Genomic DNA, 21577 nt, shown 5'->3' with positions numbered 1-21577 from the left:
AAGTCAGTTGTTAATCTTATTGAGGATCCCTTGTATGATGATTTGCTTTTTGCTTGGTAATTTCAAGATTCTCTTTGTCTTTTGCTTTTGATAGTTTGACTGTGTTTTTCCTAGGTGTGGCTATCTTTGAATTTACCCTACCTAGTTGGAGATAGTTGAGTTTTTTGGATATTCAAATTTGGGAAACATTTAGCCATTACTTTTTCAAATATTCTTTCTGTCCCTTTCTCTCTGTCACTTCTCCTTCTGGAGCTCTTCCATTATGTGTATTTTGGTGTCGTTGATGGTATCCCACAGGTCTCTGGAGTCTGTTCATTTTTCCTCATTCTTTTTTCTTTCTGTTCCTTAGACTTTAAAATCTCATTTGACCTTTCTTTAAATTGGCTGATTCTTTCTTCTGCTGTTGAGCCCTTCTAGTGAATTTTTCATTTCATTGATACTACTTTTCAAGTCCTAATTTCGATTTGTAATTTTTTATCATTTTATTGATAGCCTCTATTTGGTGAGACTTTGTTCTCATACTTTCCTTTACTTCCTTAGACATGATTATTATTTTTTAGTTCTTTGAACATAAATAAAATTGCTGATTTAAAGTCCTTGTTTATTAACTCCAGTATCTGGGCTTCCTCAGAGGCAGTTTCTATTGACTGTTTCCCCCCCCTTTGTATAGGCCATACTTTTATGTTTCTTGCATGTCTCCTAATTTTTAATTGGAAACTGGACATTTTAAAAGAGTGTAAAGCAGTAACTCTGAAAATCGGATTTTCTCCTCTTCCCTAGGGTTTGTTGTTGCTGGTCCTTTTGTATAGTAACTTACCTGGACTAACCTAATGACTTCCTGGGCTCATTTATTATATGTGGCCACTGAAGTCTGCTCATTTAGCTTAGTGTTCAACAAATGATTGGACAGGGATTTCTATAAATGCCTCCATCCTTTGCCACAGAGTTCATGTATGTGTTGGAATTTACCTTGAACATTCCAGGAGGCAGTTTACAAGTCTGCTTTGTGCAGAGCTTCAAGGTCAGCAAGAAATGAAAGATTAAGGTCTTAGGTCTTTCCTGGGCATGGATACTGCCTTGCACATGCATATGGCCTTCTAGATTCCCAGGAGTATCTCTATGGTTTTCAAAGTCTGCTAATGGACATTTTATTCTCCAGGTTTGTTTTTAAAGCTTTTTGGTCAGTTTCCTATCAGCCCCAAATGATGATGCTGCCTCAGGCAGCTATAGTGTTAAACAAGCACTACGGTGGATTTTTTTGATTTGTTTGCTTGTTTGATTGAGCAGTGCCTTAGAGATAGGACTGTTCACACAGAGCAGGCTCTGATTTAGGTCCAATAAAACAAGGCCTGAGATCAGAGCTTTCCATTGAGTTTCACGGTTGGTCAGATTGTGCTGGTTCTCTGGGGATAGGGCCTTTTGAGAGCTCCAAACCCATTGTGTTCCCTCTAGTGGCTGCTATGATTTGCTGGCTTTCACAGCTACAGTACTTATGAACCTGTTGGTTTGCAAAGCTGCTGCAAAAACAGTGAAGGGGATGATGGTAGGGAAGCTAAAATGCCACAGAATTTGCTGTTCTTTCTGAGGTTCAGCCACTTTTTTCTTGAACAAATGCTTTTTGGGTTTTGTAATGTCCAGAGTTTTTGAAAAATTAATTTTGCCAATCTCTTTGTTATTTTTATGAAGAAGTGGATTTTGCAGGTCTTTAATCAGTCATCCCGGCAGTGCCTCTCTATGATGACTTTTAAAGTATTTTGTAAATTATCTGGCTTTTTCTAGTTATCTCTGCAGGAAAAGTTTATCATGCCTGAGCTTACTACAATACCCAGGAGCAGAAGTCAGGAGTCATTTTTATGTTTTATCAGCCCCAGATAGTAGACCATACACTAGCTTCATTAACTTTTTATAAGAAAGCATTAGAATATTACAAGTAAAAGAAAAGATTTTCTGATCTTGCTAAGATTCTGAGGTAACATACATCTGTAGAAAACTATACATTAGTATTTGAATTTTCCATATCATTAAATGAGTATGAAAAAGGCCAATTTTTTCTTTATAGGAATTTAAATGTCCTAATTATGTAAATATTTGCCGTTCACAGAAATATGTTTTGCCTATTGGTTTTTGTAGTCCATGATTAAAAATAAAATCAAGTGGTAAGAGCTCTCTTAGACTCTTTAGTAATCAGTAACCAGATGGCTAAAAGTTGCTTATCGGATGATCTTAAGAAGCATGCCAGGCCCACAGCTATTTTGAACCAGATGAAGTTTGACTTTGGTACATTCTCATTGCAATCTTCTCATGCAGGTTCTATTATCAGACTATTTAGATTTCTATTATACTTAATTTTTCCTTTTAGTTGGAGGTTAAATCAAGATATTGATTGATATTTAGAGTTTAATCAATAATTTGAGATGTCGTTACTTTCAGGATCATGCCTTAAAGAGTGGTCCTTTAGGTAAAAATGCATTTGGTTTAATAATAAGCTGTAGAGTTATAGGAAGGGTAGCTCTGGGCCAGGACTGTTGCCTATAAAATGAGATGTCCACTATACACTGTCTTCTCCTTCTCTGAATTCTTAACTTTTTTTGTTCATGGGAACAGTTTTCCTAGGCCTTTTTAGACACATTATAATTGATTGTCTCACTGCTTCCTGAGATACTTAGAGATATCTGATGATCCTAGAATAAATGATGCCTGGATATAATTCTTTTAGCTCTTGAATATGAGGTCACTGAAATATTTAATGGGATGAAATCAACACATATTATTCATAAATAAGCAAGTAATTGATAAATTGCTGATGAAGTTACAGTAGGCAAATGATTTAGAAACAAAAGTGTTATATGCTGATGATCTGAAAATGCTTGAGGAATGTTAGTATAACAGACACCTTTTTTTTAAACAGTAAAAGAAGACATAACAGAAAAGAAAAGCCCCAAACGGTCTTCGCAGGAACCTATACCTTATGTTGCTCCTGTGTCACCTAAGCTCCCCAAAACAAAGATGCATGCCCCTAAAGGTAAATAGTATTTACAAGTTCCTGGAATGGGAAGAAAAGTCACTCTACTACCACTTAACTATATGCTCTTGGGTGGGGGTGTGTATTTGCCCAAATCAGGTGAGCATTTAGGCTACTACCTTGGCAGCTTTGTCAAGAGTTTCATTCCCTTCAGAAGTGCACAGTTGTCATTTCTCCTTAGATAAAAGTAAAATAATTACAGTAACATTTTCCATTCAGCTTTGTATTACTGAAAGCTGATAAAAAGTGAATAGAAAAACCTAGTGCCTAGTGCCTTTCTCCACTGAAAGTTTTAAGTGTCCAAGTAGTAAGCAAATGTTAGAAGCCAACCGTGTGATCATATTATAATGGTTGTGAAGAACTGCATCCCTAAAAATGAATGCTTTAGTGAGGTGTTCACAGGCTTGGTAGCAAGACTGGGAAGGGACAGTTGCCACGAGAAATACAGGTGACATAGTGGAATCAATTTGGATTTTAAGACCGTGTTCATTACTATAAATGCCAAGGAGGGGGGTGGCCACGTACTTTATGTTAGAGGTTTATGGTTCAGTATAGCACGGCTTAAGTGAACTGTTGAAGATTAGGAGATGTTTTGACCTTTTAGTAGTGTTTAAGCTATAAAGTCTACTGAAGATCATTGCCTTTGTCTTTTTTTCTTGTAGAAGAACTATTGTCTTCTGAGGGAAATGGCGTGCCCAAAGAGGAAAAGCTTCCTGAAGATTCCAAAAACTCATCACTAAATCCAGCAAATTCTTTAAGCCCTACCAGCAGAAATCCTGTAAGCACTCATACTGCAGTCTCCAGGAATTTTTCTCCAAGTGTGCCAGGCACCTCAAGTTCAGCACTAGTGGGGACCAGATCTACCAAGAGCAGTCACCATGAAGTTAAATTCCAAATGCAGAGGAAAAGTGAAGGTATATTTAAAAACAGTGATTCTCAACCAACGTGTTTCTTTCTCCTTAAGGTTTCTTTGCCCAACAACATCCTTTGAGAGTGTATCATATTGGAGAAAGTGCCAAGATTGAGGAGTTTGAGTCCTCCCTGTTTATGTTACTGTCAGGGTCAAGCCACTACAGATGCTCCGATCCTCATGGCGGCATAGAAGTATCCCTGGGGATCTGGGTCCCAGCCATGTCTCTCATAGACTTCTTAGATCAGTACTTCTTATTAATGGTTCCATTGTACTTTATCACTTCACTGGATCCTGTCTGGACTCCGAAACCTCATGTGACTCTGAGGCCGGGAAAGATGCACTTCCTCTCCTTTCTGATGTACTCTCTTCCTTGTCTCTTTTGAGACCTTTCCTGACTCCAGCCTGCGTGTGGCTCCCAGATCTGGGCTCTGGTATTCTGTTGTGGTAGCTATTTCCCCATTCTCCATATCTTCAGTTACTCCCTCAGACCCACCAGGAATACATAACGTGTAAACAGGGCAGCATCCTTTTGCCATTTGGAAAGAGCCAGAATAGTTTTCCATGTGCAAAGATAGTTACCCTCTACCCTTTTCAGGATGAATGGGGTGGGGGTAGGGGTGGGCCGAGGTGGGGTAAGGGTGGGAATGTGTTTTGTCCTTTTTCTCCTGGTAGGCATCTAGGCAAGGTGAGTATTGAAGGCAGTAGGAGCCATCCAACTTGATTGCTTTTCTTAGTGGATGTTTTCTATGGGCAACTGTGCTGTATACATGCTGTGACATGTTTAATATCATCCCCTCATCTCCCACCTCATGTAGATCGTCTCTGCTTTCAGAATGACATTTGCAAGGAGTCTGATGGTAGATGCTTATCCCATCAAGGGGTAGTATACCCAGAATTTTTAGGTATTTTCACAAAATAAGAGCTTTGAAGACAGGCCTTCTCAGCAAAAGGCTATAAAAGGTTACCCCTAATACTGAATTCCTCACTTTCAGATGTATGACTAATACTACTATGCCAAAGTAGCCTGTATTTGAGCTTGAGAAGTCTAGCTTTTGCTCTTCCCAGGAGTGGAAAGACTAATAGTAATAACATTACTTACTGGTAATTTACTTATTGGTAATAGAAATCAGCATCATCTTCATCACTATCTGACGTGTGCCAGGCATGTAATATTTTACATAGCCTTTACAGCAATTCCTTAAGACGTACGTGCTGGTAAACATTTTCATGTGAGAAATCTGAGAAGTCACTTGACTAAGGTCCCCAGCTAGAAAGTGGCTGGGTCAGTCCTTGAATCCAGGCACTCTGACTCCAGGCTGTACGCTTAACTGCTGGGCTGCTTCCATCTTCAGAGAATAGGTAAGCATTTCCCTTGGAAACTGTCTAGAGGTGTCATTACTATTGTTTTCTTCAAGGTCTTGGAACTGTTACTTAAAGCTGAGTCCACCCCTGATGGCTGGTGATGCTCTCACAACCTCCTGCCCTGCCCCATTATTTGAATGAAATAAATTGTTCATTTTTATTATAGGAAAGAAATCCAATAACATTGTTGTGGATAAAATCAAATCACTTTTATTTATTTCAGAAACACTGATACTCTAGTGTAAGACAGAGCCATTCAGGAGAAAAGCACGACTGAACTTTGATTATTTTTCACATAGTTAGTTTATTTCATGTAATTATTTGAATAACACTAATGTTTACAACTTCTCTGATTGTTTTGAAGGTATGGGCCCAATTAAATGATTTCTCCATAATGAATTAAACATAGATTATCTTTTTTTTTTTTAAAGATTTTATTTATTTATTTGAGAGAGAGAGAATGAGAGAGAGCACATGAGAGGGGGGAGGGCCAGAGGGAGAAGCAGATCCCCCCTGAGCAGGGAGCCCGATGTGGGACTCGATCCTAGGACTCCAGGATCATGACCTGAGCCGAAGGCAGTCGCTTAACCAACTGAGCCACCCAGGCGCCCAACATAGATGATCTTATAGTTGTTTTGTTTTTAATATAAAATTATAGTTTTATACCATAAATTATATCTTTGCATATAGTTTTTCTGTAGTAATCTATAAAACTGGTTGCATGTTATTTAAGATATAACAGTACCGGATTCTGATGACATAAACCAGAAATCCCACAAAAAAGTTATTTAGAGGTATGATTAGTTTGATTAGCTTTGCCAGTAGTTTTTTCATCTTAAATTAAGTCTTTCTTAGAACTAAAGGAGAAGACTTTTCTGCCTAAATTGTTAGAATGCCTTAGGCACGGCATGGTCTATACCATCATCATTTCCATTTGGGTTGAAATAGCGCAGTAGCATTTCTTGGTAGATATGACCAACATTTTTATCTCTGACAAGTGAAAGGGAAGATATGTTTTAGTAAAGAGTTTTTGTTTCACATCAAAGTTGTCATGTTGAAGGAGAAAATAAGTACACTTTTGAGCTACACACAAAAAAACTTACATTCTGAGTTCTTTTATCTTCTGTTTTTCTTTGCCCTTTACCTGGGTAAATACTCAAAATGCCCCTAAAATGGCTGGAGCCCAAATGATAGGAAAGAAAACGTGTATCTTTGGTTAAATCACCCCAAAAAAGACCAAATTTGTGTTGACGGTCCTTGTTTAAAGAAACAGATCTTCCTGGCAAATTACAAAACTCACTTCCGTTATCACACACTATCTTTAGAGAGTCAAGTGCTCTGGTTGAATAAAATGAATACTTGTCTGGACACAAAGAAATTACAGCACAACTTGGTGAACAGCACAGCTAAAACTTTTTGAGGTATGAGTGCTTAATTCTATTTCTCAATTATTTCTTTTTTTGACTTATAAACATTCAACCAGAGTATCTATTACTATGCAATTAAACTTGAGAGAGGTATTCAGTATAATGTTAAAGTTACTTCTGACCTAGCCAAGCAGAAAATAATCCTGTTTTCTTCAAAACTCAGATAACCATTTAAGCCTTAAGAGACAGGCATTTGAAGAGTAAAGTGATGCTAAAATTATCCATATTGAATACATGGGAGAGATTCGGTAAAACTCATTTGGTTCTCAAACATAATGGGGTTATTGAAATTCCTTGATTAAAGTGAATAAATTTAAGCAACTATAAAACTAAATCTGGAGACTTTCCATTCTATTTAGCTAGTAAAAGAAACCTAATCTAGACAGACCAAGAGGAGAGAGATTGAGAGAAATTCAAGAGTAATAGGTTAGCTTAGATTAACCTCATTTACCCCAAACACCAGAACTTTTGCTGTCTTTGCCTGTGGCCCACAAGGCCTCAGATTGATCGGTCTGTTTTATGATTTTTGAGGCTTTAACGTAAATTCTGAAGCTGCTTTTGTTGTTTGGGGGAGGTCAGATGGGGTGCTCTTGGGTAGCCATCCTCAGGTCATCCTAATCTAGGCTTTCACTGGATTCTACACTTGGAGTCCTGGGTCCTTGCTGGGGTGCTTAATAGAAGGTTCCAGGAATGGGACCATTTCTCCCTACCTAACATCTCTTCTTTCAGGATAATGATCAGGTCAAGTATGATTTGTCTTTTTTCCCCCCATTGAAGCTCCAAGTTATATAGCTGTACCTGACCCCAGTGTCCTGAAACAAGGCTTCTCTAAGGACCCTTCAACCTGGTCTGTGGATGAAGTGATACAGTTTATGAAACATAAAGATCCTCAGATATCAGGCCCCCTCGCCGACCTCTTCAGGCAACATGTAATGTATCTTTTGATCCGGTTTTCCTGCCGTAATGCCTTTCAATGACCTCTGTGCAGGCCCTTCAGTTGGATGGATGCTGATTAGTGTGGATGGTGGGGGAACCCTATCAACTGATTTTTCCATATGTGAGAAAGGTTACTTGGCCCAAAGTTAGATTCTTAAATGGTAGAGGCTGGATCTGTGCTTTAAATGGGTACCCGAGTACCTAAAATACTACAAGTCTTCAAGTTCTCAAGAGAAGATGATTCAGCATGGCCACTCTCAGATGTCTTCTCCCACAAGGATCCTCCTCCCCACCTGCTCCCTGCTCGGCCCCAGGACCGTGAGTAGGAGGGGGTAACCACAAGCTGTGACAGGGTGTCCTGCCCAATGAATCCAGCAACTGTGTAAGATTAAGTGCAGTTTTATTTTAAATAGGAGCTCATGAGTACCAAATAATATGCTTCTCCGACATAAATTGGTTAATTAAGGAAATAAAAAATTTTAGGAGGATGCCTTGTGTCTATTAAGTAATGTTTATAGTCTTTTGTAACAAATCAGTGACCAAGTATCTTCTGTCCTTTTCAGTATTCTAAGAAACTCAGTAATTAGTTTTAGCATTTAATTAGTTTAGCTTCAGACAACTAACTGATTAGCTTTCAACATAAAGACAACACTGTATAACACATTTACAGTTTGCATTGATGCTGACATCCTCATATTCCCAGCCTTTCTAAGAAAGTTAATGACCGTCTGAAATTCATTTCTACAATTCATAGCTTTCTAACCTTTGTCATAGATCTGTAGTATTTTATTCAACACACAGTATTTAAAAGGAGATAGTTTGGTGCTTAGGCCAATTTTGAAAGATACTGGGTTAAATTTCCTTTTTCTTAAAATTTGAAGTGAATTTAGAAATTATCAAATGATGTCTTGCTGTATAAATTATATTTTTAATAGTTTTCAGGAAATAAATGCATATTCAGAGAATATATATCGAGAATGTACAACTGCTCTCTATTTTACATGTTCTTATATATAACTTGACAAAATATGAATGCATTATTAATTGTAATTTCTTTCTCTCTGTAGGAAATTGATGGGAAGGCTCTGCTACTACTCAAAAGTGATGTGATGATGAAGTACATGGGGCTGAAGCTGGGCCCAGCATTAAAGTTATGTTACTACATTGAAAAACTAAAAGAAGGAAAATACAATTGAAAAAAAAATGTGTAAGTTTAGATTGGACAGCATTCTTTGTTATCCTGATAACTTTTAATTTAAAAATATTTTAATTCCCCTAGCAGCTTTTGTTTGGTAGACAGTTCCTCTAAAAATAGGTTATATCCAGAATTGCAGAACAACATGATAGTCCAATCTACTTCTTTAAAAAACCATTTACGTGTTAGTATTAGCATATTCAAATTGGGAGTTCTTTATGTCTTTTTATTGTTTTACAGTTTACAGTTTATCACTTTGTACAATTTACAAATGTATTTTCATGCTGGAAACAGAGAAACACCTTTGATTTCGGTTAATGTTTTTTTTTAATTTAATTTTATTACGTTAGTCACCATACATCATTAGTTTTTGATGTAGGGATCCACTAAGTTAATGTTTATATATAGAACCAAAACAGCTAAATCCCAAAGCGGGAAGTATCAGGGACTGACAAGTTCTCTAATGAAATCTGTGACGAGTTTTCCTTAGAAGAGAATTTAAAGATGCAGCTGTAGATACTCTTTCTCCAGATATTTTATGTCTGTTACTACAAGTTCTGTTCCTGTCCTGCCAATCTCTAGAAAGGGAAAGCCATATAAGTTATTTTCCTTTTGTTATTATTTCTCTGTGTGTTGTATTTGTTCATATTTAAAGAAAAAAAGCAAGCTTATAAACTTTCATAAAGTGTTCTTAATCAGTTTTTGATAACTTTTGAACAATTATAGGATAAATAGAATGGTTGTTTTATGCAGGAGATATTATACTACAAGGGTGGTTTGGATGGAGTCTGATTAAATATTTTTCAATAATATACCTGTTATTTTAAAACATTACATATTTTTGCTAAGTGTAGACATTTAACTGGGCATTCATTTCTCACATCTCTATATGAAGACACCTGTGCCCAAATTTTTTAAAGATAGATATTTTATTGTCTGTGTTTATTCCTCATATGGATACTATACCGTATTTATATATTATTCTATACCTGTAGGTATACAAACAAGTAAATCTGTTCTTTTTGAATTTAATATGGCACTTTGTACCGCCACAGAGGTAATGGTGAACTATTTATATAGTTAGAGGTTTTTATTCTGTAAACAATATGTGCATCAATTGCTATGACTATTACCTCTCAGCTTTGTCTTCAGGGGATAAGAAACAATCCGTAGGTTGCTTTTCATACAGGGAAGCTCTCTGTCCTATGCAATGTTCCTAGTTAATTTGCTTAGCTCTGAGCCATTTATTCTGCTAAATTTTGGAAGATGTATTAATTCTGACTTACCATTTTGGGCTTTATTTTTAAAGTTAGAACTTTTAAGGGGAAATGGTGCTATATGTTGTAATTACATTGTATAAGTTTGGTGTAATGTTTATAAGCTATGAGAAGCTGTGCTAAAAGTCTTAGCCATTTGTTGTAAATGCCAACAAAATATACACCAGGGGCATGAATGTACATTTTCTTTCTCAGAAAACCAAATGTACTTTATATAAGAATGCAACTATTTAAAGGGTGGTTTTATCTATGTTATTCCTTTTGTGTTAGAAGACAAAATTCTAATTTAAGCCTGGTCTTATTTCAAATTGTTTGTGTGAAGATGCTGTGCCCAGTTGAACAGTCCTCAGGTGTTTGTATGAATACTATGTTTTACAGTTTTCAGATTTTAAAATATAATAAAGTTTTAAAACCACAATAATGTCAGAGCCTCAGATTTGATTTTATTTGCTTTCACCGCATGACATTAATGTACGAATTTATTAGAGTTGATAAAGAAACGCTCTACTAAGTTTGTGGTTTTCTGCGTCCAGAGAGTTGAGTATTAACACTTGCCCTCATTCTACAGATAAGCAGATCGCTAGCAGCAAAGGGCCGATCTCTTGTAGGGCCTAAACGAGACCCCAGGGGAGCAGTCCGAAGGTCCTTCGGTGAGCTTTGTCTGTGCTCAAAACCTGTTGCTCGCAATGGTATTGGTGACGCGAGCGCGCTGGAAAAGACCAGGGCCCCCCACATATCTCGTCCCCGTCCCCGAGTTCTTACGTCTGCCTCGCAGTTCTGGCTGCCCTTTTACCCCCGGGGTATGGTCTAGGCAGTGGAGGGGGGGACGTAGGTCGCTTATTCCTTAAAGCTCGTCTCCTGGGTTGCGAGCGCCCCTGGAGCCAGAGCAGGGGGTCCCACATGTCCAGAGTTACCTCGAGTATAACAAGGAGAGTGGGGAAGCTCGAGCTGAGGACGTGCTCACCGTGGAGAGTTGCTTTCAAGGTGCAGTTCCATCAACCTTCCGGAGGACATTGGGGGAAATGGGAGGTAAAGGAAGGAACCCGGTCCGCCATGCATTGTGAACGTGGGCCCCGGGCGGAGGGCCGGGAGCCACACCGCCTTTCCGCCTTCAGCTCTCCGGGCTTACAGGGCGGAAAAGCCTCGGAGGCTCGGGATTGGGGTTGCATCGCCTTCAGGATCTGACCCCTTGCCCCCTCCCCTACGCCAGGAGCTTCTGCTCCATGCCTTTGAACCCCGAAGCTCCTCCCGCCGCAACAGCGTGTCTGCTAGTTCATTCGGAGACGACAGGGTCCTCGCCGAGGCTCCAGGGCTGCTGCCCTGGTGGCTGGAACGGGGCTGTCACTGTGCTTGTCTGGGACTTGGGGGATTCTTTCCCGTCTGGTTTGTCAGCTTGTAGTCCAGAGAAAGCACGCCACGTTAGGCTCTTGTGAACTCCGCGGGCTTTTAAAATGGTCTTTCCTCTGGGTTTTGCCTCTCAGTCCCTCCTTCCAACACCAGCTGGCGCAATTCTGCAAGCTGACCTCGGCAGCCCTCCGGGCGCATGGAGCATGTGCTTTCGTCTTTGCATGATTTCTGATCATGGCAACGTCTTCAGAGTAGGCGTTCCAGAGTAGGACTTCCCAGACTTTCAAACCCAGGCCCCCTCTGTAAGCATGAAAAAGCCAGGCCCTTCTGTAATATGACCAGAAATGAAAAGCTAACCCTCGTGACTAGGAACGACATGTCGTGGCGAGGAAAAGCACCGCCTTCCGAGTACGAAGGGGTTGCATTCACCGTTGGCTGAGTGAATGAAGTACGGTTGGAATTCTGGGGCTGTTTGTACAGCATCTCTGGGTGAGATGCTGGGGCGCACTCGTATCTCTCAGTCCTCTGACGTTGATCCAGGGAACGAGGGCGGGCTCTCGGGCGTGGAGGATGTGCCGCCCGGGGCCCACGTTCACAATGCATGGCGGACCGGGTTCCTTCCTTTACCTCCCATTTCCCCCAATGTCCTCCGGAAGGTTGATGGAACTGCACCTTGAAAGCAACTCTCCACGGTGAGCACGTCCTCAGCTCGAGCTTCCCCACTCTCCTTGCTATACTCGAGGTAACTCTGGACATGTGGGACCCCCTGCTCTGGCTCCAGGGGCGCTCGCAACCCAGGAGACGAGCTTTAAGGAATAAGCGACCTACCTCCCCCCCCTCCAGCTGCCTAGACCATAACTGAGGTGACCCAACGTTCACGGAAAGGAGAGCCTCGGGAAGCTCATGATAGAGCCCGTGAGCCAGTGTGAGCGGCTGGGAGCGCTAAGTGTCCTACTACTGCAGTCATTCTGTGTCCCGCCCTTCAGCTGAAGAACCAAAGCGCTTACCTAAGCTCGTTCGTTTGGGGAACTAATCCCTCAGGGGCGAGGGGCAGGCGGGGCAGGCTGTGGCCTCAGGAAGCCCCACTCCACCTTTGGCCTCACTCTTGCACCTGCCTTTGGCTGGCCTGCGCTGCTCAAGTTCATCGATGTCAGGGGGTGGGGGTCTATATACTCCACGAGGCACAGAAAGAAGTCAGTCCGGGGGGGGGGGGCGGGGAAGAATATACTACACGCTCTTTTTACATTCAGAGAAGATGAGAGAAATGAAGCTCCTTTACGTTGAATGTATGGACTGACACGTGACGTGTTCCGAAGTGCTGCGTGGTGTTGACACGCCCCGCCCCGCCCCCAGCCTTTCTAAGTTCTCCCCCGTGCAGCCTGGAGGCGGCATTTCCCAGGCCCCCTTGCCAGCGGTGGGGGTTAGAGTCCCCCGCGAGGGAGAAGGTGGAAGGTAAGCAGAAGCAGTTTTCCTCTGGTGGCTGCTCAGGACAGGCCTTTGGCCGAGCAGAAGGCAGGCGTGCATCTGGCCAGCGGCCACTGGATGTGGTCTGGAGATTTCCCCACGTCAGGCACGCAGGAGGCTGAAACCATGGAGGGGGGCTTCCCCGCAACCCTTGCGTGCCTGGATCTCTGGGAATTGCCTGGCTCGCCTTGGCCCCCTGCCCTCCAGCAGCTGCAGAGGCTTCTGGATCTGTATCCAACCACTTCCACTCTGAAGACCTAGAATGTCACGTGTGCCCTCTCAAACCCTGACTGGTCTACTTCCCTCAGAAGGCTGCCCCGGAGAAGCTGCCCACTGTTGGGAGGGAGGAGTAGAAGGTCCACAGCGAGGGGCCTTTATGTAATCAGATCTGAGACGCCTCTGGCTGTAAGATGAGCCATCGTTTAATGGACCAAATAGGAGAGAGGAAGGTCGCCGCTTAAATCCCACGCCATGGTCATCGATGCCGCCAATTTCATAGATGTTAGGAGGTGGGGAAAAGTGGGTGGGTTAAGACATAAAATGTTAACTCAAAAGCTGAACAGGTCGTTTTTAGAGGGATAAAGCAAAGAAACGGAGAACTAAAGACTGATCATGTGAGCCCAGTGGACAGCAAGAAAAGGGCAGCGCTAGTCTGAGCTTAGTAACAACCACAGCACAAAGGAAAACAGAGCAATCTAATCAGATCGGCCGGAGATTCGCAGTTCTCGAGGTTTTGAAATGTGAAAGTGTAGCCGATAGCATAAGCAGAAGGTCTTGCCATGAGTGTCTGTTCTGTCTTTGGGCATCAGCTGATGCTAGACAGAAGCCATCACATTTGGCAGGTCATTTGACAATTTCCTTGCGTCCACCGAAGAAAGAGGAAGTTGCCATGATGCGCAGAGTAACACAGTCTTAAGGACATGTCATCCAGATGCCACGCGTGGACCTTGTTTAGATCCAGCCTAAGAGAAGCCAACAGTAAAAAGGCATCTATGCGACAGTCTAGGAGAGGTGGGCACCCAGTGGATACGAGATGACAGTAAAGAGTTACTCATTTAGGACAACGGGGCCACACCAGACTGAAATGGTGATGAGCAACGTCTGTGCCCAAGAAGGCCAGGAAGTGGATCTTTGGTAAACAGCCAGCCGTCTCAAGCATACATCGTGATCCTAATGGCGAAACGTAAGACATTCATGCCTCCTTGAATTCTGCCAATTTCCTGGATACTCCCCTCCCCCCATTCCACTCACACACCCAGCTCCTCTGACCCTCCCTCCCTGCTTGATCTTCTCCATAGCACTCACACTTGGGGTGGGTTATATAACTGCGCCTAGTCCTCGCCTCCTCCTTTCCCTGTCAGAGGATCTTGAGTCCCATCCATTGGCATGGGCTAGCAGTTCCTTCTTACAGGCAAAACCGCTTGTCCATGGCCCGTTGCCCCTGAACCCTGCTTTGGCCGAGACGTAAGTGGCCCTACGGCACATCAAGCCCCAGCAGAAGCTTCCCGGTGGCTTCTTGCTCATCTCTCTCTCATTCCCCTCTGCTACGAGCACAGCGCGTGCCCCCCAGGGGCTGCTCCTTCAGACTGGCTTCTGGAGCAAGAAGGCGTGTGCGGCCGGGCCAGGCCATCCTGGCGCCTCGTACAGAGAATGTCCGAAGAAGTCAATGGGTGCAACTTCCTGGGTCTGGGGGACTTGACAGCGCAGCTCAAAAATAGGGTGAAATGTAGCTGAGGCCCTTGCTGACCTCGTTGGCACCTTGGAGGTCTCCCCCACTAGAGCGAACTCTGCGTTAAGGGCAGTGAGTCCCACCAGCTCGTTTCTTGGGCCAGCAGTGTCCGGATGGGCATCTGACCCGGAGTAGGGCCCGCCTATTTGTGCACTGACTCCTCCTCCCGGGAATCAAATTTAGCTTGAGTTTTTCTTGGTACCAGATTCATCCTGAGCCTTTCCACAAGTATGAGAGTTAGCGCCATAACTTGCCACCTGGCCCTTAGGTCGTTTTCCGGTTGGTTTTCACGTACAGAGTGCCAAGCACTGGAACCGTAGGGAGAAAGAGTTACCGGAGAACAGTGTGCCTCCCAAGAGAGTGAAACACTGGAATTCTCAAGCAGTCATCTAGTTTAACATGACATTTCGCCAGCAGCCCCCGAGTCCCTCGCTCTTGCCTTCCCACTAAATATCTGGAATAGGACATGAAATACCCTATTATCCAGATGAAATATCTGGAAGGAAACGAAAAGGAGGAAAACGCACACCGCTCCTGGAAGCAAAGATGGGCAGGCCTGCGTTTGCTAGAGTCTGGGAAGTATTTCTGCTCACTGGGAGGTGCGTGAGAAAATGCCCGTGACTTCCACGTTCACAGGTACTTCCTCCCCCGGCCCCGACGCGCACACAGGTCTGACGTCTGGGTGTGTATTACACCCCAGGGCAGCCTCAGACCTCCCCCAGCGCGGCCTTCGTGGTTCTGCCACGCTCCAGCCCTTGCCTTCCCACTCTCCTACGTCAGTTCCCAAAGGGCCAGCACACTGCGGCCCTGGTCGGGAAGGAGGCGGAGGGGAGCGCCACTCTGCGGGGAGGTGGGCCAGAGACCCCCCAGGCAGAACTTTGCAGGAGGAAGCCGAAGCAGGAACAGCCCTGAAGGGAGCGCGCACTGGCAATGGTATTTCTAACGTGTACTTTAAAAAGTGGCGGTGGGAGGAAGCAGCCCCGGAAAGGGGCTAAATGATTGGAAGGCTCCTGGGCAGGGAAGAGGGACGGCAAGAGGCGAGATCCCTGACCTGAGGCACCTTCCGGCCTATGTGGGAAGAGAGCGTGAAAAAGCTCCAAAGGCTCGGGGCACTTATAAATGTACAACGTGTGGCAAAACTCAAGTAGGCGGGAGATACACCAGATGACGTTTTCCTGGTGGAGCGGAGGATGAGCCACGGCCCAAGGAGGTGTCGCTCTAGCCCAGACCAGAAGGATGACGGAGGCGCGGGGTGGGGGGGGGGGGTGTGCAGGGCGGAGGGCTTTCGCGGCCAGGGACAGCGAGCAGGGCTGAGCTGCTGTAAGCACACCCATGTCTCTTCTAGGAGACTTGTGGTTCTTTGGAAGACATCATAAATACATCTGGTGAGCATTTTACCAAAAACCTTTCGTCCTCATGGCGAATCAGTGGTTCCCACATCATTTGCTGAACACTGCTTCCTTTCCCAGCTGGTTCCAAAAAACCACCTTCATCGTATATTAAATCCTTAAGGAGAAACGCTAAGAAAACCTAGAAACGTGCAGCTTGCCTAGGGTTGAAACTAGCACGAATGAACACAGGATGCATGTTATTCCTCCCCTTTTATCAAATTAGCAAAGATGAAAAACAGTATTAATTATTCATGCTGAGGAGAAGTAAATTTGGTACAAACATATCCAAAGGGCAGTTTGAAAATAAATATCTGTAAGAAGGCTGACTGGGGTCCACAACAAGGGGATTTTCAGAATTAAGTAGAGGAGACCTATTCACATGGAAAGGCATGCAGTATATGTCGATCCAAGTAGGTCACAGAAGCGGACGGGTAGCATGACTTCCCCGGAGGAGTCTATTGTGTGTTTATACACAGATGTGTTGACAGATCTACAAGACCTTTTGGAAGATAGATACAAACATGTTTACAGTGGGCGTCTCTGGGTAGGTGGGATTCCAGGTCTGTTTCATTTCCTTTTGCTTATCTTTACTTTCTGATCTGGCTGCAGCGTATTGCTTTTATAATGATGGTTTAATTACAAAAACACAGGCCATAGCATGTTCAAATCACTGTGGAAGATAAAAGGCAGTAACACATTGCCATGTAGTGGAAGGCAGAAACAGCAAAAGCATAAGAAAAAAGCATAACCTTGTCAGAAGGCCACCTTAATTTAATGACATGTATAAACAGATTAAACACCCATATTAAAAAAATTCAAGGATGGATTCTCAAAACAAGTATATGCTTTTACCCACCTTGTCATTTGCTTTCAACACTAAAAATAAAGGGTTAGAGAGAAAGGAATCTGCAGATGAACCAAAAGTAGGGCCCAGTGATAATATTGATCCCTGCACCATAGAACTGCAGGCAAAAAGCAGTCAACGCATCAGGAGTCCTTACATGGTGAGAGGTTCGAGTACAGGGACGACAGATCATGGCCTGGCATCGATGGCCAATGACACGGAATCAACAAGTAGAAAGCAACACCCGATAGACCATACGGATCAGTTACTAGAAATACAATAGAAAAAAAAAGACTTCACTGTATCTTTCAGCCTTTGACATAAGTAAGCAAAATTAAAGGGCAGATACTGATATAACGAAAAAGGTATTCGTGATAGACATCAGATTGGAAAAGAGAATTCAGTGTTTTTAGGAATCTATGGAACTGGAACAAGATCGAGTGCATCCTAAGGTACAAAGTACCCTCTGAATTACAGAAAGCAAGGTTAGTAGAGGCTACAGGCTGGGGCATAAAATTAGAGGTTAAGGGGATAGTCCTGAGACACTAACAATGAAAACAATAATCGTCCCTACCTTTCTAGCTACAGCTTCTTTCCCGAACATTCTCCTTGAGTAGTAGGCCTATCTATCTCGTCGTCTCCCCACATCCACAGACTTCGGGTCCCCGAGGTCAACCCGGCTCTGGAAGCGGACGATCCTGACGCATCATCACAGGAAGAAGGAGGAGGGTGAGTACAGTACGATAAGACATTCTGAGCGAGAGAGAGACCACATTCACAGAACTGTCATTACAGTACATTGTTGTAATTGTTCTAGTTTATCATTAGTTATTGCTGTTCATCTCTTACTGTGCCTCATTCATAAAGTAAACTTCATCAGAGACATGTATGTGTAGGAAAATCATGGTGTTTCCGGGGCCCGTTGGGTGTCTCGGAACGTATCTGCTGCAGATAAGGGGGACTGCTGTGTATCCCGTGGTCTCAAGGTGCCTCGACCTACTAGCTCCCAGGCACATCTTCGACTCCTCACACCTACATCTCTTCCCATCTTCTCTTTGCCAATCTAGCCCTCTCCAGTCCTGCGTTGTTGACAGCACGTCACCTGCCCTCGCAGCCAGGCCCCTGACGGGTGGCGGCCACTGTCCGCCTCCTGGCCCACAGCCCCCGCAGCTCTGAGGTCACCAGCTCCCGCGCTTCCTACCTCCCACGACTCTCTGGCCCTCTGGGTTGCCCGGTCTGTCGATCTCAGAGCTGGCTGCCAGAGGCCATGTCGGAAACGCTAAATTTCTTCCCTGGGAGCACTTCCACGGCTGACGCTCGTATTTATTTTGTGTTCCCAGGGTTTAGGAGAGTATCACCTTCACAAGAGATACATAAATGTCGGCTGAAAAAACAAAAGAACACAAAACCAAACTTTCTTCTGAAAAACATGCCCATTTCCAGTACATCTTCCAGTTTAAAATAAAGTCTTTTTTTTTAAAGATTTTTATTTATTTATTAGAGAGAGAGAGAATGAGAGAGAGCACATGAGAGGGGGGAGGGTCAGAGGGAGAAGCAGACTCCCCGCCGAGCAGGGAGCCCGATGCGGGACTCGATCCCGGGACTCCAGGATCATGACCTGAGCCGAAGGCAGTCGCTTAACCAGCTAAGCCACCCAGGCGCCCAAAATAAACTCATTTTTATTGATAGTTGTACTTGAATAATCCACGCATGCCCCCCCACCCACTACCATGACACATCTCACAGATGTCTGAATAGTAATGAAAGACGAGTGATCCCGGGGATTCTCGGGGCAAAGGCAGACGGGGCTTGTAGGAGAACTGAAGAAGTCCTGACCTTGTACGCACGTACTGAAAGGTTTATCTAAGACACAAACCAAGTGCTTTAAAGAAATGGCTTGCTGTTTTGGGTGCACGCATGAGCAGGAGTGCGTGTCTGTGTGCATGTGTGTGTGCGTGTTTAACTAGCATTTAAAGAGCTAACTATGACCTGTAAACACTTAACCTTTGTCCTATGTCCTACGGACAATTTATATCTTTTATCTCCAAACCAATTGCTAGCTGGTGCCCTTTTTTTTTTTGAACCAGGCTAATATTTTTCTCTATAATTTAGAGGTCACTTTTTTATGCTTTGGAATTGGAATTTAAAAATAAAAATATAGGGGCGCCTGGGTGACTCAGTTAAGCTTCTACCTTCGGCTCAGGTCATGATCTCAGGATCCTGGGATCGAGCCCCACAGGGGGCTCCCTGCACAGTGGGGAGCCTGCTTCTCCCTCTCCCTGTGCCTGCGCTCCCCCTGCTTGTGTTCTTTCTGCCAAATAAATAAATAAATCTTTTAAAAATAAATAAAAATAAAAATATAGAAGGCCAAAGTTGTTTTTGGTGTTGGTATCTCCTATAAAACACCTGTTTCCATTGGCTCTGTCAAATGTTCCCCTCTTTTTATTTTTATTTTTTTGGCTGGGTACAGTATACTTTATTGATGGCACATGACAAGGTAGGGCTCCCCAAGCCCCTCCCCTTCTTCAGGGGGTTGGGGATGGAAACAATGGAGGTCGTGAGATTCTCAGTGTTTGGGGGGATAAGTTGGGGCAGGGATTCCCCAGCAGCTGAGGGCCTCTCTTCCTCTTGCTCTCGCCGGGGCTGGTGGTCCAGGGGGCTCTTACTCCTTGGAGGCCATGTGGACCATAAGGTCGACCACCCAGTTGCTGTAGCCAAATTCATTGTCATACCAGGAAATGAGCGTGACAAAGTGGTCATTGAGAGCAATGCCAGCCCCGGCATCGAAGGTGGAGGAGTGGGTGTCACTGTTAAAGTCGCAGGAGACAACCTGGTCCTCAGTGTACCTCAGGATGCCCTGGAGGGGGCCCTCTGATGCCTGCTTCACCACCTTCTTGATGTCGTCGTATTTGGCAGCTTTCTCCAGGTGGCTGGTCAGATCCACAACGGACACACTGGGGGTGCGGACATGGAAGGCCATGCCAGTGAGCTTCCCGTTCAGCTCAGGGATGACCTTTCCCACAGCCTTGGCAGCGCCAGTGGAAGCAGGGATGATGTTCTGGGCGGCCCCTCAGCCGTCGCGCCACAGCTTCCCAGAGGGGCCATCCACGGTCTTCTGGGTGGCAGTGATGGCATGGACGGTGGTCAGGAGTCCCTCCACGATGCCAAAGTTGTCATGGATGACCTTGGCCAGAGGAGCCAAGCAGGTGGTGGTGCAGGAGGCATTGCTGACAATCTTGAGGGAGTTGTCATACTTCTCATGGTTCACACCCATCACAAACATGGGGGCATCGGCAGAAGTAGCAGAGATGATGACCCTCTTGGCCCTGCCCTTCAAGTGAGCCCCAGCCTTCTCCATGGTGGTGAAGACCCCAGTGGACTCCACAACATACTCAGCACCAGTATCACCCCATTTGATGTTGGCGCGATCTCACTCCTGGAAGATGGAGATGGCCTTTCCATTTCCCACGGGCCTTAAGATACCATCCGTAGGTGAGAGAGCTGGGTACGGTGGTTTTCCCAAGAAGAGGAAAACGGAAGACTCGGGCAACATGTAGCCTCGTTTCTACCACGAGGCTGTGCACCTTGTTTTTCAGGCTAAAGTGATGGCAGACAGGCTTTGGGGCTGGGCCAGGTTGGCGGCCTCACCGAGAAGCTGGCTGGGTGCAGTGCCTACGTGTTCACAGGCGACCGGAGGCGGCCGTGTCCGGTTGGAGCCTGCCTGTTGCCCCCAAGGAGAGTAGTGGTCCTTGCAGTGGGGGACATGCCAAGTTTTGAGTCTTATGCTACAGATCTTCCCGCTTTTCCAAAGCAAGTAGAAATGCAGATTTTCATGTGAAGTCTCCCAACTGTAAGACGTAGGCATAAGTATATGAAAGGCCAGGCCAAGCAAAAAGTGCACGCAGGCCTCATGTGACCTCCGTGTTATCGGCGTAAGGCTTTAGCCCTCTGGCCGCGGGACATGGGCTCTTGAGCGGCCGGCCTTTTATTTATCTGTGAGGTAAAGCTAACCCCACGTTTTAAGGAAGAATCTCGGCTCTGCCTGTGAGCGTTCATTCCCTCCGTCCACCTTGGTTCTCGTTCAAATCCTCCATCTTCACAAGAACCCCTGCTCAGCCGACCACGGGAGCACTTGGGGCCCCACTTAAAGGGGGACAGATTCCCTCATTCCATCCAGGTCATTGCCAGGCTGTGTAATCTTGAGGCATCTGGTAAACCACAAAGTGTTGAGAGAGACTGAAACACGGGCTGGATACTGGGGAGTCGTTATGAACTTGGGGAGCTGAACAAGGCCTGGAACAGGAAGGCCCTTGGGTCACCTACGGATGGTATCTTAAGGCCCGTGGGAAGCAATTAAGGAATTATAAATGGGGGTGGGTGTCACACAGCCAGACCAGCATCCTGGACAGATCATTCTGGCAGCTACTGGGGGTAGGGGGCGAGCTCTCAGTGAACAGAATCCATCATTCAGTATGCACAGTGCCCTTGATAGAATCCCATTCAGGTATTCTTTTGGGAGGCGACTCCGGCAATTTCATTTTACCTTTTTCTGGGCTGTTGTCAGAGGGGGTGTCCCTCTGAGGATGGCCCGAGTTGTTGGGTTCATGATAGCCCGCAAACAGTCAAGCGCAACCACCTTTGTCTTTAAAATGCGAGAAGGAATCACGTTC

At 44.6% G+C, this 21577-nt stretch overlaps 1 protein-coding gene and 1 pseudogene across 4 annotated transcripts in view; one reads left to right on the top strand and one right to left on the bottom strand.

Moving 5' to 3' along the window:
- Positions 1-10543, top strand: part of SCML2 (Scm polycomb group protein like 2) — a 95397-nt gene extending 84854 nt beyond the window's left edge. For 3 of the 4 annotated variants that reach the window (XM_064573833.1, XM_045875468.3, XM_045875461.3), the window contains exons 12-15: positions 2909-3022; positions 3685-3936; positions 7502-7653; positions 8728-10543. In XM_064573833.1, the coding sequence (XP_064429903.1) occupies positions 2909-3022; positions 3685-3936; positions 7502-7653; positions 8728-8856 (647 nt within the window). In that variant the 3' untranslated portion in view covers positions 8857-10543. The remainder of the gene's footprint in view (positions 1-2908; positions 3023-3684; positions 3937-7501; positions 7654-8727) is intronic. The other variant, XM_045875476.2, reaches the window with a different exon arrangement.
- Positions 10544-19344: 8801 nt separating this feature from the next.
- On the bottom strand, positions 19345-20794 carry LOC123841697 (glyceraldehyde-3-phosphate dehydrogenase-like; annotated as a pseudogene).
- Between the last annotated feature and the right edge of the window lie 783 nt (positions 20795-21577).

This window comes from Mirounga angustirostris, unplaced genomic scaffold (genome assembly GCF_029215605.1).
Source record: "Mirounga angustirostris isolate CCGP_5_RB_7025 unplaced genomic scaffold, mMirAng1.0.hap1 SCAF_11, whole genome shotgun sequence".
NCBI classification, from domain to species: domain Eukaryota; kingdom Metazoa; phylum Chordata; class Mammalia; order Carnivora; family Phocidae; genus Mirounga; species Mirounga angustirostris.
Note: the sequence above shows the minus strand (reverse complement) of the source record. Positions and strands in the feature narration are given on the sequence as shown.